This window comes from Lepidochelys kempii, chromosome 1 (assembly GCF_965140285.1).
Source record: "Lepidochelys kempii isolate rLepKem1 chromosome 1, rLepKem1.hap1, whole genome shotgun sequence".
In the NCBI taxonomy this organism is placed as follows: domain Eukaryota; kingdom Metazoa; phylum Chordata; order Testudines; family Cheloniidae; genus Lepidochelys; species Lepidochelys kempii.
The window spans coordinates 249,445,774-249,463,300 of NC_136380.1; the positions used below are offsets into that span (position 1 = coordinate 249,445,774).

Sequence of the window (17,527 nt, forward strand, 5' to 3'; positions counted from 1 at the left end):
ACTCTGCTGTGTAGTTTAAAGATGTAAAGATCAAATTCACTAATACCAGAAAATCACTCAGTTTATTTTCACACTTCAGCCAGAATTAAATCCACTTCTGATGCTGAATGAGCAAGCAACAGGTCGACAGGAGCTTCACCAAGCAACCACATATGTAGGAGCCCAAACTTTCAAGTGTGTGCTCCTGACTTGACAATGTATGGCATCCTATGGGTATGCAGTTTGAGTATCCACATGTCAGCTTGACTTGTGCACTTATCAGATATTTCATATATGTTTTTGAAAATATGGTCCACCATATTCTATTCCTACTCCTGCTGGGTAGACATGTAGATCACTGCAAATGTGTTTTAGTTGAGGGTTGCACTATTGCCAACCCGAGGCATTAAAAAATGAGTAATCATGAATAGCTTAAAAATAGAGGTATTTTAAAAATTAATACATTGTGGGTTCTTATTCTTTGCCTACTGGTTTTGAAGCCTTTAGGTTACACTTGGGTTATGTTTTCAAGTTTCTTTTGCTTATCATGAGGGCTAGAATGTTTTTTAAACCTGAGACTCTCATGTAGTCAATTGACTGCAGAATCAGGAGCTCCCAAGAAAAACATTCATGCATGTTGGCAACACTGCTTTTCATCTTGTTTTAACCTCTTTCAAATCCCATAGGTCAGCCTGTTTCTGTTGTGGTAGCAGCTAAAGACCCCAAACAGTATTAAATCCCCATTGTACAAACAAATAACACTGACAGTCCCTGTCTAAAATCTAGATTGTGATTTTTCTGAGACAATAGGCAAGGGTCAAACAAAGAGGCAAGTGGAGGGGAGGGCAGGTAGGAATAGTAAAGGTGTGTTTACATAAATTATTCAGAAGTGGTTACTGGCTTGGTGTGCAGAATGTAAAAATTGTAATTAAAATAATAATTAAATCAAAATGTAAATGTTTTCTCCTGTACTTCTTTAAACTAAACTTCTGGCCCATTCTCTGTTGCTCCTTTTCCTAAAACACCTCTGCATCTCCAATGGATTTCCTTAATCCATTTTAGTGTTGTAATTGTGGCAGGGACTTGCTTGTTTGCATTGGTGAGGGGACAAATATTTTTCCTTCCACTTCTTAGAGTTCATTTTTTACATGGCATGTTCATTCTAAATGACAAAAGTCAAGAAATTTGTTTTTTAAACAGTTATTTTACTTATCTGATTGTAAAATCCAGTAAGACACACTAGAACAGTACACAAACTATGGAAAATAATTGACAGTTAAATACAAAGGTACTTTTCTTACTGCTTTGTATTCTTGAATATTCTCTCCTGCTCAAGGAAGCATGGTGCACCTCCTCCCTAAGAACCACGTGGTGAAAAAGAATTAACTGAAATAAAATTATTAATTCCCAGCTCTCAAATGTTTAAAAACTGATTGTAAACATGAGTACTGCACTGTAAAAATAAATGTATTATGCAACTACTACGTTCTTTCATTGCAGTATATTATTACATCACAGATGAATTTTGGTGGAAGTGTTGTATGTTGCACATAATCAAATTAGTGGCTAATACTCTGCATTATTCAAATATTATTTATGATTTGAGGAAGTAGGTTTGGAAAGTTAATTAAAACTTGGCTTCATTATTCTTGAAGTACTGCTGAATATTTGAATAGTCTAGCTCTACAACACTGATTATCAGGTTAGCAAGTCACTATAAACATCACATGTTTAATTGAGCCAATTTATTTTCCTAAGTGTCTTTTAAAGGGCACAGTTTGTTGCCTCTGCAGAAAACAATACATCATTAGGAATAATTACCTGTCATGTATAACGACTGGGAGATGCAAATAGATTAATTAGCTGTCAATCAGTGCTGGACTGCAGCTGGTGATTCTGAAAAACCAGCAGCAAAAAATACTAGAGCTTATTAAAATAAAGCGAAGATAGGCGTGTGGGTGTTTTTTTGGTTTTGTTTTATAATTGAGAGTTCAGTCTTACTAGGTTTTATTGCAGTCTTTGGTGCAATATAAACTTTTTACAAGAGCTTATCCTAAATTTATTTAATATTTGGAATTATGGAATATTTGTTTAATTTGTTTTGGGTTGAATTAAGATCCAATAATATTATCATATTAATAAAACTGTTTAGTTGTCAGATTTTGTTAGCCAGGCTTTTTTCTCAAATTTTGAGACACCATTTGTGTAAGCTGGCTAGTAACCCGAGCTCTTTCCTTTTCAGCAGATATAATCAAGTTCTTGATCTGTACTAGAGTAGTAATTATTACATTACACACTTGGTCTCAGTATATATCTTGGGGGCAGCTGTCTATTAGCAGCTATCTAATACTATTGATCACAGTTTGGCATAGTTTTTTTGTTTTAGAATTTATCAGAATAAAATAAGTATAGTCTGAGTTTTAAGTTTTTGTTCAACTTCCCTCAAGTGGTAACTGTACATTGCAGATCAATAAAAAGGTAGTGAGCAACTAGGGCTAAACTCAGCTGAAGTTTTATTCCAAGCTGATGTGGTATGACACTTTTTGCTGAGGTACCTGATTGGGAATTTATTTGGGGTTCGCAGCCTCTGAAACGATAAAAGCTGAGTGGAAGAGAATCACAATATTCATTGTGTTGGTAGAAAGTGCTAATGAAGTGTTGGCATTCTTTGCCATCAAATTCATGGTTGAACGTTTGTTGCTTCTAAAGGAAGCAATAGCCTTACATTCTGTCTGAATTACGGTGCCAAGTGGTTGATAGAAATTAAGAGTAATTCATAGAAGTATTAAATGGGTTTGAGGACAGGTGATATTCAATCATTCTGTGTTAAACTGGGAAGCTTTTAAGATTAAGTAAATTTGCCAGTTTTTCAGTTCTCTTAAAACAAAAAAAGTGAGGTGGGAGACTGCATATAATTCCTTTGTGGCTTTGTGTAATTTTTTCAGTAACATCTGCGATTTGTAATGGTGTAACTGGCAAAGCAATTTATATGAGGACTTCTAGTTTTACATTTGTGTTTAGCTCTAGAAGTCTAAAGCCTTTTGCATGAATATACCATGTAGCTAATAGAAGAGAACCAAAGTCAATTGCCCAAAACCATAAAGGAACACCTATTTATCCTTTTGTTTTTATTAATATAAAATCATCCATCTGGAGCTTGATTGTATGTTGCAATTGCACCTAAAGGCTTCACTTAGGTCTAGAACCCTTGCGCTAGGCGCTGTACAAACATAATAAATAACAGTTCCTACCAAAAAGAGCTTACAAACTAAAAGACAAGGTGTAACCAGTGGATGGGGCAAACAAATGGGGTGAGGGATAGGATGAGTGGATGAGGGAGGAGTAACCAAAAATAAGTCATTTTAATAATGGCCAAAGACTAGATTTTTTGTATGTTTATACAACTGCTAGCATATCAGAAACCCCACTCAGGATTATTGGGATGTATTGGTCTATGGTAATATAAATATTAAGTAATAATTTAGTTTATCTTGAAGTTGTAGGATGATCTTATGATTAAAATGTAGGACTGAGCATTAGGAAACCTTAAGTTCTATTTCTGGCTCTGCTGTAGGCTTCCTCTTTAGTTTTCTGGGCGAGCTTCAGGCTGTTAGTGTTTGTATTCCCTTATTACAGGAGTGTTGAATTTTAAATCCTTATTCAGACGCTGCTTTGAGATTCCCAGATAGAAGGAGCTATAGAAATGCAAAGGATTAATGTTTTGTTATTACCACCATAATATTTTAAAGATAACTCTTTGTTTATGCAACAGATGAAGTCAACTGAATTAAAAATAGACCGTCAGTCTAATTAACGTGATTGGTTCACTGATGGAACATCAGCCGGTCTGACCCATACCATCAACACTGACTAATTTTAAATTTAATCCCTTTAAAAAAAAATCTAGTGAAGAAGAGGAGGAACTGGCACAGACATGACTACACAGAGTTTGAGGATGGTTCCAAACCAGTCCAAGCTGGAACACGGACTTTTGTTAAACAACTGCGGGCTCGCTCATTCCCAAGGTATGGAAACTTGCTTAGAAGTCAGATCACAAAAAGGGGAAAAACCTTGGGTATTGATCATGTCTAAAAGGTCTTCCTAACATGCCTCCACAAAAACACCACCATCACAAAAAACCCTTCCTCCATGTCTGAGATCTAATTTTTTTCATCCAGCGTTTCATATCCATATATTTGCCTTCAAGGCACCTTGTTGTAGCATCCATCAATCAAATTACTACACATGGGTGTAATTTCCTATGGAGTCTATCACTACCAACCCATACTGTTAGTTGTGTTGCCTCTTCAGCATTTTCAGCCTGTCTGGTCCAGGAAACGAGACTCAGAAATCACTTCCCATTTTCTCTCTAGTGTAGACCACAAACATTGGAACAGTGGTTTATCTAGTCCCAGATGCTTCAGAAGAAGATGAAAGAGATTCCCCTGGTGCACAGTTATGTAATAACCTGGTCATAAAAGACATTTCTTCCTTATTCCAACAGTTAAGGGTTGACTTACTCTCTAAAGCATGATGACTTATATCCCTTTTAAAAGAAAATGCTTTTTATTCTAATATATCAATGTTGTCCTTATCCGTGTATGTGATTTTTTTAATCTTCCTGAACTCTTGTCTTCAATGACATTCCGCAGATTAATTATGCTTATAAAAATGTACTTCCTTGATTGGTTTTAAATTTGTTGTCTTTTAGTTTCATTAAATGTAATCAGCAGGCTTGCCTTCACCTTGAGTGCTTAATTTAATATAGTTGTATCCACTTATTTTAATTTGATTTATATTAGCTATGTAACTCCAATAAGATGTTTCGTTGAAACCTGCCAAAGTTTTTTTTTGTTAATTTCTCTTTCAAACAGGTTTACTGGTTTTTTGGTGCTAATATTTTGATTTTTTTCCCCCAGTGCTGATGAAATCATTTTGAAAATGCATGGCAGCCAGCTGACACAAAGATACCTGGAGAAACATGGGTTTGATGTCCCTATTATGGTTCCTAAATTAGATGGTCTAGGGCTCAGACTCCCTCCCCCTACCTTCTCCGTTCTTGATGTGGAACGCTATGTAGGTAAGGGACTTTCTGGAATATGTGTGAATGCTTCAGCGTAGAGTGAATTAAATACAATAAATATTTGCAAAGCTACAACAGTTAAAGGATACTATATGCCTAATCTAAATTGAACAGTTCTTACGAGAAGGTTGGCAAGGGTAAATTAGACCTACGAATTTGGGTTTCATTTATGGGTATGCATGTGACGATTGTATGCCCATAGCTCTCAACATTCACACCTGGCAACTTATGGCACAAGCTATCAAAATGTGTGATAAATGACTGAAATGTTGAACAGCTGTATTTTGTTCTGCGACATACTATAAGCAACAGATTATAATGGTTTTTGAGGATGTTTTCTTACACTGTGAATCAGATAAGCTAGTTTTGTAATCTGTAGTCTAGTGATGGGGATGGGGGGCTTTGTTACAGATTTTAAAAATGGTTTGTCGCACAGTGAGAACATCTTTTAAAGGGTTTTACACTTACCAATTATTTATTGCTGCTGATGCATTGCACAACAAAGCTTTTGCATAAGTGAGGGTGTCCTGAGGGTGTCTGGGGTGTTGGGGAGAAGGTCCTTGCCTGGGCTTCTTATGTGGCTCTGGGGGTGGGGGTGAACTGCACCAAAATACAATCTCCCCACCTACACTGTTAATACATGGAGGTTTATAGCTGCTGTTTGGGTCCAGGGACTCCCAACTGCTGCATCTCTGGAACCCCCCCTCTTCTCTGCCCCTTCCCCTCCAAGGAGCAGAGCAGCCTGAGAGGGAAGGAGAGGAAGAGAGAGTAGATTTCAGACAAGTGAGGAGGGAGGGTGGGAGCTGTAGGGCAGAAATATTCACGGTTGGGGAGGAATAAGGGAACCGGAGGAGACTGAAAGCTCAGGGTCAGATCAGTTCCCTCCCTCCTCACCTCTTATGTCTGCAGATAAATTTGTTAGTCTCTAAGGTGCCACAAGTACTCCTCATTTTTTTTGTGGATACAGACTAACACGGCTACCACTCTGAAACCTCTCATATCTGTAAACTGTTGGTTCCTTAGTCTATCTAATCCTTCCCTTATAAGCTTTTTTTCTGCTCCCTGGGGGAGAAGTTCAGGGAGCACCATAGCTTCAGCAGGAGCATTTAGTCTTCCGTCAGGCTTGCTGGGCAGTCTCTAACCACCTCAGGACCACCTGAATATGTGTTTCAGTGGTTCAGTGAGACTGAGCCAGCTGCAGTGTGGAATGTGCTGCATAATATACTACAGCTAAGAGTTTTGTGTGTGCGCCTTGTACTTGGTGCCTTCGAGGAGCAGTGGGTGCTGTCCGGGGTTCTCTGCTCGGTGTCCCCGTCAGGTTTCCTTCATTTGACCCTTTGACCTCACCCCTGTCCCTGTTATCTCATTAGTTGTCCCCCGGAATCATTTGGCTTCCAGGTCCTGTGGATCCTCCCCTTAGGCTGGGGGGAGGTCCTTTAACACTTCCTGGATTCCAATAGAATCATCTCTTTTTTTGTTCTTTTGATAGTATGTTGAAATGCACTACAAACAGGATTTCTGTGCTTATCCGTATTTTAAGACTCGGCTAGAATACACTCTGTGCAGTATTCTGAATGACCTGACTATATGCTGATTACTCAGTCTCCTTATTAATTGCTCATGGTTGCTCGGAAGAATAGCTGGCATTTCAACAATTCTGTGACTTTATTTTGGAAGTCTGGCTATTCCAGGGCAGAAGATAATTCCCTCCCACCCCCCCACTTCCACACACTCAGATTGGCACATCAGTTTCCATGGCTCTTTTTCAAGGAGTGTCCCTGTGTGTGCTCCACTTTAGGTGAATGTGTGTGTCTACGCCAGTGATTGCTGAATTTCAGTGGCAGTGCCTGTTTGGGTCACAAATGTGCTCTCCCTGTTTCGGGCCGCTCGTGGTGGCTACATAGCGCTATGCAACCAAACCGCCCTCAATTGCTTCTCATCTGTTCTTGACCTGAGACGGAGCCATGGTAGCGCCTCTTTGCTTGCTTCATGTTTACCTCTTAGAGTTAGTGTTGGCTAACTACCCTCGTCTCTCATTGTTTATTTTCTTTCTTCTTTATTTTCACCCTTATAGTATAGTGTGCCTTTAACCTTCTTCACCTGGGGGAAGGCTACTGACGGGCATGCCCGGATCCTTGCGATTTAAATTTATTCTTGCTAGGAGGCAATCCTGGTCAGTGATGGGCATTCTCAGTGTGTCCGATGTCTGGGCGAGACACACATACCTCAGAAGTGCCACCATTGCCACAACCTCAAGGCTCACACCAGAAAATCAAGGGACTTAAGTTGAAACTTATCCTGATGGAAAAGACTCTGCACTTGGTTTCTGACTCCCTGACCCTTTTGCACCCTGAACACCAGTCTCTGCCATCCCAGTGACAGCCTCTGGCAGAGATTACCCACCACCCTCAAAGAGGAAGTCCTCAAAAAAGGTGGACAAAAAGCAGGCCACAACTTCCCCTACTAGGGAACCAGCTAAAAAGAAACACCCTCCCGGCTCATTCAACACTCTTGGTACTGACCACAGTCCAGCTGAGCCCCTCCGACTGACTGGGATCCTCCAATACTGCTGGTACCGTGAAAGGACCCTAAGAGGGCGGCCTCTGAGAGGAGTGGCAAAGAGAAGCTTACCTCCTCCTCCACGGTTCTGATGGAGCCGCTTAAATGTGTGGCACTGGGCAGCTTAGCATTGCTGTAGTCTGTTGTGCCACCTACCAATCACCTACTGCATAGCACAGCCAGATCAGAACCAACAACTGCTACAACTTCAGCGGCACCACCACCAACGTCCTCCTTGGTAACTGATGCTTGTGGTACTGCAACAATTCCTTTTCCACAAGGTCCTTCCAATGTCTGCAACACCGGAATCTCCCCTTCTTGGTACTGATATTACTCTGGCATATGTGGTACAGTGCCAGTCTACACCCATATCCAGATAGGCCCCTCCTTCCTCAAGTGAGGAGGAGGACAATTAGGAAGGGAACATTTTACTTCTCATCCATTCAGACAACCACCAGACCAGGTCAATTGGGAACAACCCACATTTCACCCCAGGGGTAACACCCATTGGTGGTATGGACATACATGGATGCTGCCACCAATGCCACTCACTCTGAAATTCAGGCTGAGATGCTCCCCATTCTCAGTACGTGGACCCTCTGAGCCTCCGGAGAAGACTTCTGAAGAGCAAGAGGAGACTTTTTTTAATTGGGAAGTCACCTTACCGACCGATATCTCTTCATCCTCTCTGGACGAAGTAGTCATGCTTCCTCCACCCCCAACAGCTGATGACTTTAGACAATTCCAGGAGCTATTTAAAAGGATTGCTTACTCTCTCAGGATACCCTTGGAAGAGGTTGCAGAGTCTCAGCACAAGGTGTTGGACATTTTACAAACACCAACCTCATCGAAGATTGCGATCCCCATAAATGAGGCACTCATGGATCCACCCAGATAATCTGGCAGGCCCCCCGCAACGATACCACCCACTTGTCAGAGACAGGAAGTACGACCCTTCTGGATTTTTTTTTGTTTTCATCTCCCTCCGCGCTGCCGCCCCCCCCCCCCCCGGGCTTGTTATGGTATAGGCTGTGAACAAACGGAACAGACAAAATCAGTTCCAGAACCACCTCATACGATCAAGACTGGAATCGGTTAGACCTCTTTGGGTGTAAGGCCTATTAGTCAGCGACTCTGCAATTCAGAATTGCCAATTACGGTGCACTGATGGCCAAATATAATCTCATACATTATTCTAAGATGTCTGAGTTTATTGATTATGTCCCTGGTGATAAAAAAAAAAAAGAAAAATTCAAAGCAGTCATCTCGGAGGGCCATCTTCTTGCATGGACAGCTTTACAAGTGTCGTTGGATGCAGCAGACACAGCCGCATAATCTGTTGTTAGTGATTGTTATGCCTCAGGCTTTGTGGCTTCACCTCTCTGGGTTTCTGAAAGAGTAGTATAGTCTACTATTGAGGATCTTCCCTTTGAGGGCCCGAAGTTGTTTGCAGCCAAGACTGATGACTTTCCCCATACCCTAAAAGATTGCAGGGCAACTCTTTTTTGGTCTTTTGGCATTTACATACCTGCACAAAGAAGGAAGCCAGGAAAATACCACTCAGTACAACGAACAAGGCCATATGTCCAACCATAGGGACAATCTGACCCACAAAAACATAGATGCCTACAGGTAGTAGACCATTCCTATCTCCACCATCGACATCCCAGTAACCTCCCTTGAAAGAGCAATTTTGAGGGTTTGATTGAGGGCCCAAGATGCCTCCTGCATTTCCAAATGCTGAAACCATCAACAACTGTCCATCCTTTCAGAGACAGTCTAATCCCATTCTACCCAGTATGGCAGACCGTCACCTTGGACAAATGGGTATTAGAAATTATCAACACTGGTTACTCAATCCCATTTACCTCCTCCCCCCTACCCAGCTTCCCTTCTTGTCCCTTTTCAGGGACCCTTTTCATGAGCACCTTCTACAACAGGAAATAAACCCACCTCCTGCACTTGGGTGCTGTAGAAGCAGTACTGACACAACACAGAGGGGAAGGGCTTTTATTCCCACTACCACTTAACTCAGAAAAAGAGCGGGGGATGGAGGTCCATTTTTGACTTAAGGAAATTCAAGTTCATGAGGGTTCAGTGGTTCAGGATGGTCACGTTAGCAACTAATAATCCAAACACTGGAACAGGGGGACTGGTTCTCAGCTCTCAACCTCCCAGATGCATATTTTCACATTACCATACATCCGTCGCACAGGAGATTTCTCAGATTTGTTCCGAGACAAGATCACTACCAGTGCAGAATGCTACCTTTCGGCCTCTCTGCGGCTTCCCAGGTGTTCTCCAACGTTCTCGAGGTGGTAGTGGCCCACCTCTGCAAGCAAGGGGTCATGATATTCCCCTGCTTGGATGACTATCTACTGAAAGTCATCCCAGGAAGACACCTTAGAAGCTACTCAAAAGACTATGGCTCTCTTTTTGCAACTGGGATTACAAATAAACATGCAAAAAAATTATGTTGATATCTGTACAAAAACTAGAATTCACTGGGGCCCGCCTTGATGCACTGGAGACCAAAGCCTCATTACCACTACACAGATTTGTTATGCTAATTAACCTGGTCACCACAGCACAAACCAGCCCACAGACATCTGCCAGGACCTGCCTGCAATTATGATGTCATATGACAGCAACCATATTTGTTGCACAGCATGCCAAGCTACATATGCATTGTCTTCAGGGTTGGCGCAGGACAGTATATGTACCGCACAGACACAGCCTGAACAAATGTCTCACAGTGCCACTCAAAGTCAAAACTTCTCTACATGGTGGACTTGACCTCACAATATGCATGTCAGAGTTCCCTTCATGCAAGCCTCTCTGTCAATGATATTTACAATGGACACATCTCTTAAGTTGGGGAGCACACTTGCACAGCCACGCAGTCCAGGACAGGGAGTACCCCTCAGAGTCAACATTACACATCAACCTCCTGGAACTACGAGCAGTCCGCAACGCATGTCCATGCTTTTTACCTCTGATCAGAACAAAACCATAAAGGTACTATAGACAATATTGCTTGCATGTTTTACATAAACTGTCAAGGGAGAGCAAGGTCACGCTCCCTTTGCAGCAAAGCACAGAGATTATGGAACTGGTGCATCCATTACAACATCAACATATGAGGTACCTATCTACCAGGATGTCAGAACACCACAGTGGATTCACTAAGCAGAAAATTTTCTTAGGAGTGGGAAATAAACACCTTGGTCCTACAGAATATATTCAGATGTTGGAATTTCCTATATGTAGACCTTTTTGCTACAGCCCAGAATTCTGAGTGTCTGCAGTTTTGCTCAAGAGCAGGATTGGGGCACCGATCTATGGGCTCTGCTTTCCTCATCAAATGGGATGCTCCTCTCCTGTATATGTGTCCTCCTACTCCTCCGGTATCAAGGGTGATATACAAGATAAAAGCCAAACAATCCAGAGTCATCTGTGTGACAAGTGGGAGAACTAGGGACTCTCATGGCATACCCCCTATATACAGTCTTCTTCAAAGACAAGGTTCCTTTAAGACCACATTCCACATTGCTACCTAAAATACCTTCCTCATTCTACTTGAACCAACCTATTCGCCTTCCATCATCCTTCCCTAAACCTCATGAGAACAAACAAGAGAAGGTGATCCACACTCTAGATGTTAGATGGCCATTAGCATTCTATCTTGAAAGGACTAAACCCTAAACATAGACACAGGACCAAATCCCGCAGAGAATTAAGCCTATGACTGACTTTATGCATGCAAGAAGTCCAGTAGGATTACTCCATGCTTAGTTATTCATATGCTTAAACCTTTGGTGGATCAGGGCTATAAGCTTCATTATTTGCTTGTAGAAAATGTTGTAGTGATAAGTACTCAGATACTGTGGTGTTGACTACTGTAGAAATATATATACAAATAAATGTATTCTTGATAACTTCCTCCTACCCTCTCTTCCTTACGATGACAGAAGCCACAAAACCAAGCATATGAACTAGCCACAGTCATGTTAGGTTCCTCCTTTTCCTTTTGGTTAACCACCAAAGTGGTGACTTATTTTTAGATAAGGTTCAGTTATATTATTAAGTAACAGTAACAAATTATATCTAGATAAGATCTTGGTTTACTCTTGTCCCTCTTTGTTTTGGGGAGGGTTGGGTAGTGGAGTTTTTGTGTAGAAATGGATTGTCCTATCTTGCAGAAAATATTAAACATACGTCTTGTTAAAATGTTAATTTTCTTATTTTTACAGGTGGCGACAAAGTGATAGATGTAATCGATGTGGCAAGGCAGGCAGACAGTAAAATGAAGCTTCATAATTATATTAAGTATTTCATGAATTCTGATCGACCAAAAGTGTTAAATGTGATCAGTCTGGAGTTTTCAGACACAAAGTGAGTAATTGACTTTGAGACAACTTGACTTGGTCTCCTTTGAAATAGAGAGTAGATTTTGCTAAAACAAAGGGTAAATGTAGAAGTATAATAATACTCTAAAACAAATGAAATGGTCTCTAGTAGACTATTTTGTGTTGGGATTTGGGGACAGTATGGAATCATATAGAAGTAAACATTTTTACAATTTGATGGACATTTAGGGAAGGTAAACATTTAAAGATGTCTCTCATCATTACTTGCACTTACCCATCATTTACTTACTTTTTAAGGATGTCTGAATTGGTGGAAGTCCCTGACATTGCCACAAAGCTTTCGTGGGTGGAAAACTACTGGCCAGATGACTCTGTCTTCCCCAAGCCTTTTGTTCAGAAATATTGCTTGATGGGAGTTCAGGACAGCTACACTGATTTTCATATTGATTTTGGGGGCACGTCAGTCTGGTACCATGTTCTGTGGGTAAGAAGGTCCTTGCTCCCTGAATGCTTGAAAATGATTTTGTCCTGTGTATATCTTCTTTCCACAAAAGAAACCTGTGTTCATGGATTTCCTCATGCATTTTAAATGAAATTGTTAATCTGAGAAGGGGGCAGAGGAGGATTACTGACTGTGCACTGTTGTTCAGTCCTCTGTACAAGTTGACCCACTAGAATGAAAATGCCAATCTGCACTTTCTGGCAGAGAGGTGGACGCGATCCCTGAGCGTTTTGTAGGAGAAGATGAATGAAATGACAAACTGAATTTTTCTTAAACGTTAGCTCACACTGCTTTCTGAATTGTAGCAACCATGTAGCTGAGGATGACTGGACATAACTTCCACCAGAACTAATAAATTATTCCTTAATGTGGCACTTTCCTTGTCCCAAAACCCCAAAAGGGTGGAATGTACTACATGGTTAGCTTCTGGTAGACCAAAGAGTGACACAGAGGGTTGGAAAACCTAGGAGACTCACACGGAAGTACAGGATATTACTATTAGATAACAGGGCTTGCCTGACAATAATACTGTTCATGTAAATGATTCAAAAGTTATACCATACCTCATATGGGATATTTTTTGTGTACAGGGTGAGAAGATCTTCTACTTGATCAAACCTACTGATGAAAATCTGTCTCTCTATGAATCTTGGAGTTCCTCTGTCACCCAGAGTGAAGTGTATTTTGGGGATAAGGTAGACAAATGTTATAAATGCGTGGTGAAACAAGGACATACCTTATTTGTTCCTACAGGTAAGATTTTACCTCCTTCCCCCTCTCTCCCCCAGCATTTTTTGCACTTATATTGTATCACCAGCAAATTCAGGATATCAAGATATGTATTAAATTATCATTTTTAGAAATATCGTAAAGTTTGAAGAAGAAATTGTCTGTCTTAAAAATACTTGGAATTGGTACCCAAACAGAGCAAAATATCAGCCCTTTAAAATGTTTAACTAGTTGGAAAGTTTCTTAAGAAATTGACTTGGGTTTTTGTTACTTGATTCATAGTAGTAATGTTTAAGGAGAAAAAGACAAGATTAGAGCTTGATAACTTTCGAGCATGGATAGGGATTTGCCAGCTGTTTCTGCAGCAAAACATTTAAAACATATTTCCTGTTATGTGGCGTCCAGTCACTTCTAATATTTCTAAGGACATGCAACATTTTGGCCATTACTGTCTCTCTGACCAGGTACAAATGGACATTTCCTGTGATTGTTAGGTGGCCTCCAAAATATGTTCACAAATGGAGTTGTAATTCAAATTTAATCTTGCTTTTGGACAAGTAGTGCTTAATGGGTATGTTCTAGGTCATCACTTAAACATAGTTCAAGAAACCATTCTTGAACAAGGAGCAAATAACAGATATGAACTTCAAAGCCTGAAATTAGAAGTTGCTCACAGATAAGTACTAGGGGAGATTAAACGGTTTGGCTAATATTTAGCAGCAGGTCTGGGTACAGTTGACTGAACTTTTGCTGAATTGATTCTACCAGTAATATACATCTATAGAGTTGAATGGTTTGGGAAGAGGAAAATGAGTTTATGCTATTTACCTGAATTAAAGCTGTTGAAGGCAAACTTAAACTATATCCACTTTTAAGTAAGAAGCCAACAGATATATACTTTTGTGTGCATATTTGAAGTTATTTGAGTTTCAGTAGTAGCTGGGTAGAGACGTACAATATTATTGGCCTGTGCTCATCATGTTAAATTGTGGTGTTATGAGAACAATCTTCCAATTACATGACAAATTAGTAGTGTAAGAGTAATTATTATTCTTGGTTTTAATTTGATCATAGTTTCATTGGGCTATTATATAATGGCTACGATTTAGGATAATTAGTGGAAGTACCTTCTAATTCTTTTCTGAATAACTTAAATAGGGCTATAATTTCTTGTTAGATAAAACATTCAGACAGAAATATTTGTTTGTTACAAGTAACACCTAAGATTACAGTGAACTGAAAGATTAGAGGGTTTTTTCTTTTTCTTTTGATTACTTTGAGTAGAGTCTGTTTCATGAAAGTCAATTTCCTTGGGTTTGTGGGTTTTTCACTTACCAAATGGGGGGAGGGGCACAGAGGGAGAGAAAATGTTTTGTTTTTTTTTAATAGGAATGTGGTTTTAAAACCATAAAGGCCTTGAATAGGTGTAACTTCTTTAACTACTATTAATTTAAAAAAAAAAAACACAAACAGACCTAGATTTCAGATTGATAATGTCCCTTTAACTTGTATTTTTCTGAAATGCAAATGGTAACTCTCTGGCCTTGTATACACACAGAATTGATATTGTTGTGCCCACACCCAGGTACAATATTTTGTAGTGTAGAGGTATATTAAGTTTCATGGTTTTTTGTCAATTCAGGCTGGATTCATGCTGTGCTCACATCTCAGGACTGTATGGCTTTTGGAGGAAACTTTTTGCACAACCTCAATATTGGCATGCAGCTCAGGTTAGTTTCATCTGTCTGTTTTGACTATACCTTTTTCCTCCACAAGCAGGACATCCTTCTATTTAATAGATAGTTTTCATCATGCTTGTTAAATGGGATTAAATGGAGACAGGCTCTGGTAATGCACATTGCTGACTTTTTTTAGTTAGATTGTGCCAGAAGCAGACTTTGATCTGTTTCACTTCAACAAGAATAGTCTCCAATGTGTGGTCTGCACAAATTTAATTCCATTCTAAAATGAAACAAGCTCTACTTTGGAGATTAGTATAAAAAAAAAGTTGCTAAAACTGGTCAAGCTCAGGTGTGAAATCCTGAGATGGAAGGAGCAACCTTCAGTCAGGATTGCTGTCAGGACAGCTATATTAATTGTTGTCCAAGATGTGGAGCTGTATTCTAAACATACTGTTTTATTTGTTACAGTGGAATCCCAATTAAATCCCATCTATTAAAAGATTACACATTGGTTTTGTATCCTAGTTTTATGAAGTCCAACTTTATTTTTGCAAGTGCAGCATGTGATGGGTTGGATCACAGAAACCCCCTTGGGGCTGCCAACTGATGTGTCAAGACTACTTCTGCCCCTGCTTTCCCTGCCCTCCCAGCTTGGGACTTCAGTGCCCAGCCTGGTTTGAGCCAGACCCACTAGCCTGCTGCAAACCCAGACCCCAGGTCTGAACCACGTCCTCTAACAGCGGTAGGCTTAAACTGAAAGCAGCTTAAGAAGTGTTCCTGTCTTTAACACTCAGAAGCTCAACTCCCAATGGAAGTAGGATTTATTTGGTTCCAGGTAGTAACAGACAGAACAAAGTGAATTACCAAGCAAAATAAAATAGAACATGCAAGTCTGTCTAAGAAAACTGAATACAGACAAAATCTCACCCTCAGTGGTGTTCCAGTAAAGTTCCTTTTACAGACTAGTCTCCTTCTAGTCTGGGTCCAGCAATCACTCACACCCCCTGTAGTTACCGTCCTTTGTTCCAGTTTCTTTCAGGTATCCTTGGTGGTGGGGAGGCTCTCTGGAGCCAGCTGAAGACAAAATGGAGGGGTCTCCCATGGGCTTAAATAGACTTTCTCTTATGGGTGGAGACCCCTTCCTCTTTCCTATGCAAAGTCCAGCTCCAGGATGGAATTTTGGAGTCACATGGGCAAGTCACATGTCCATGCATGACTCAGTTTTTACAGGCAGCAGCCATTGCTTACCTGCTACCTTGAACATCCTCATGCACACTTCTTATGTGGATTGGAGCCTTCTAAGATCCATTGTCCCTTAAGTGCTTCTTGATTGGGCACTTAATTTACATATTCCTTTCTCAAGAAGCTGACCAAATGCTTTACAAAGGCTACTTAAAAATCAAGCCAGTACACAGCCAATATTCATAACTTCGAATACAAAAATGATACATGCCTACAAATAGGATTAATACGTTCAATAGATCATAACCTTTACAGAGATATGTTCCATGGCATATGTAGCATAAAACGTATTCTAATTATGTCATATATACATAAGCATATTTCCATAAAGCCTTATGGGGGGCACCGTCACACAGCAGTCTGACTTGATAGTCAGAGATTGGATAAGATCATAGTTCAGTCTTGTCCAAATGTCGTCTTGTTGGGGTTTGAGTATGTGGAACTTGATTTGTTTTGTTTATCATGGCCTGTTGGTTTTCTTTTTCTGAACATTGTGCGAGTTGGATATTGCACTGATTAATTCTAAAATGTACACATATAGTAATCTTTCTAAATTATTTGTTTAGGTGTTATGAAATGGAGAAAAGGCTAAAAACCCCAGATCTTTTCAAATTCCCTTTCTTTGAAGCCATCTGTTGGTTTGTGGCCAAAAACTTACTGGAAACTTTGAAAGGTAACTAATTTCGTGTTTTAATAAGATTTTGAGCATCTTGGCTTTCTTTCACACTGGGAAGGTCATGGTCTCCATCTCATGACAAATACGTAATCTGGGGAAGTCGGGTGAGCTGGGGAACATAGTTTTTGTGTGGCTTGAGTTCCTAACTGGGAAAAGCTTGTATAATTTGTTTACCAAAATCTGTTCTTTTTGATTTTGCAAATGCTGCAGTGTTCTTCATCTAATCATTTTTGCTTTCAGTAAATGGTAAATCCGAATATTGATGTGAAGAATGACTAACAGTAGAACTCAGCCTAGGTGTATAAATTGATTACTCTGGTATTTTTTTTTTTTAGCATTTGAAGTGAAAATCAATGTTAGGTTTTTTTTTCAGATGCCAACAGCATAATTGGCCTGTGAAAATAAATTTCTCTAAACAGTATTAAGTTTTAAGTTTGGACACACTGGGTATCTAAAATCCTGGGACAATACAATCTTACTGGGAAGGTTAAATCTAACGTAGTATTAGTTCCTCCCTGAGAGAAGGGACCATGGTAAGCCTGATGGTTGTAAAATGTTTCCAGCTCCTCTAGCTCAACTCTAAATGAGATATCTTCCAAAGATATTGAGCATTTAAGATACATAACATCATGCATTATGTATCTCTGTAAGACTCTTCCTATTGTTTGTCTTGGTGAGTTTCTTGATTCAGTTTGATCAAAGAGA

The 17,527-nt window shown here is 40.0% G+C and overlaps 1 protein-coding gene across 2 annotated transcripts in view; it reads left to right on the forward strand.

Annotated features, from left to right (window-relative positions):
• KDM7A (lysine demethylase 7A) overlaps nt 1-17,527 on the forward strand; it is a 95,620-nt gene that overhangs the window by 32,894 nt on the left and 45,199 nt on the right. For both annotated transcript variants that reach the window (XM_073322670.2, XM_073322678.2), the window contains exons 3-9: nt 3,887-4,004; nt 4,899-5,059; nt 11,875-12,016; nt 12,289-12,475; nt 13,084-13,246; nt 14,865-14,952; nt 16,713-16,819. In XM_073322670.2, coding sequence (XP_073178771.1) covers nt 3,887-4,004; nt 4,899-5,059; nt 11,875-12,016; nt 12,289-12,475; nt 13,084-13,246; nt 14,865-14,952; nt 16,713-16,819 — 966 coding nt within the window. The remainder of the gene's footprint in view (nt 1-3,886; nt 4,005-4,898; nt 5,060-11,874; nt 12,017-12,288; nt 12,476-13,083; nt 13,247-14,864; nt 14,953-16,712; nt 16,820-17,527) is intronic.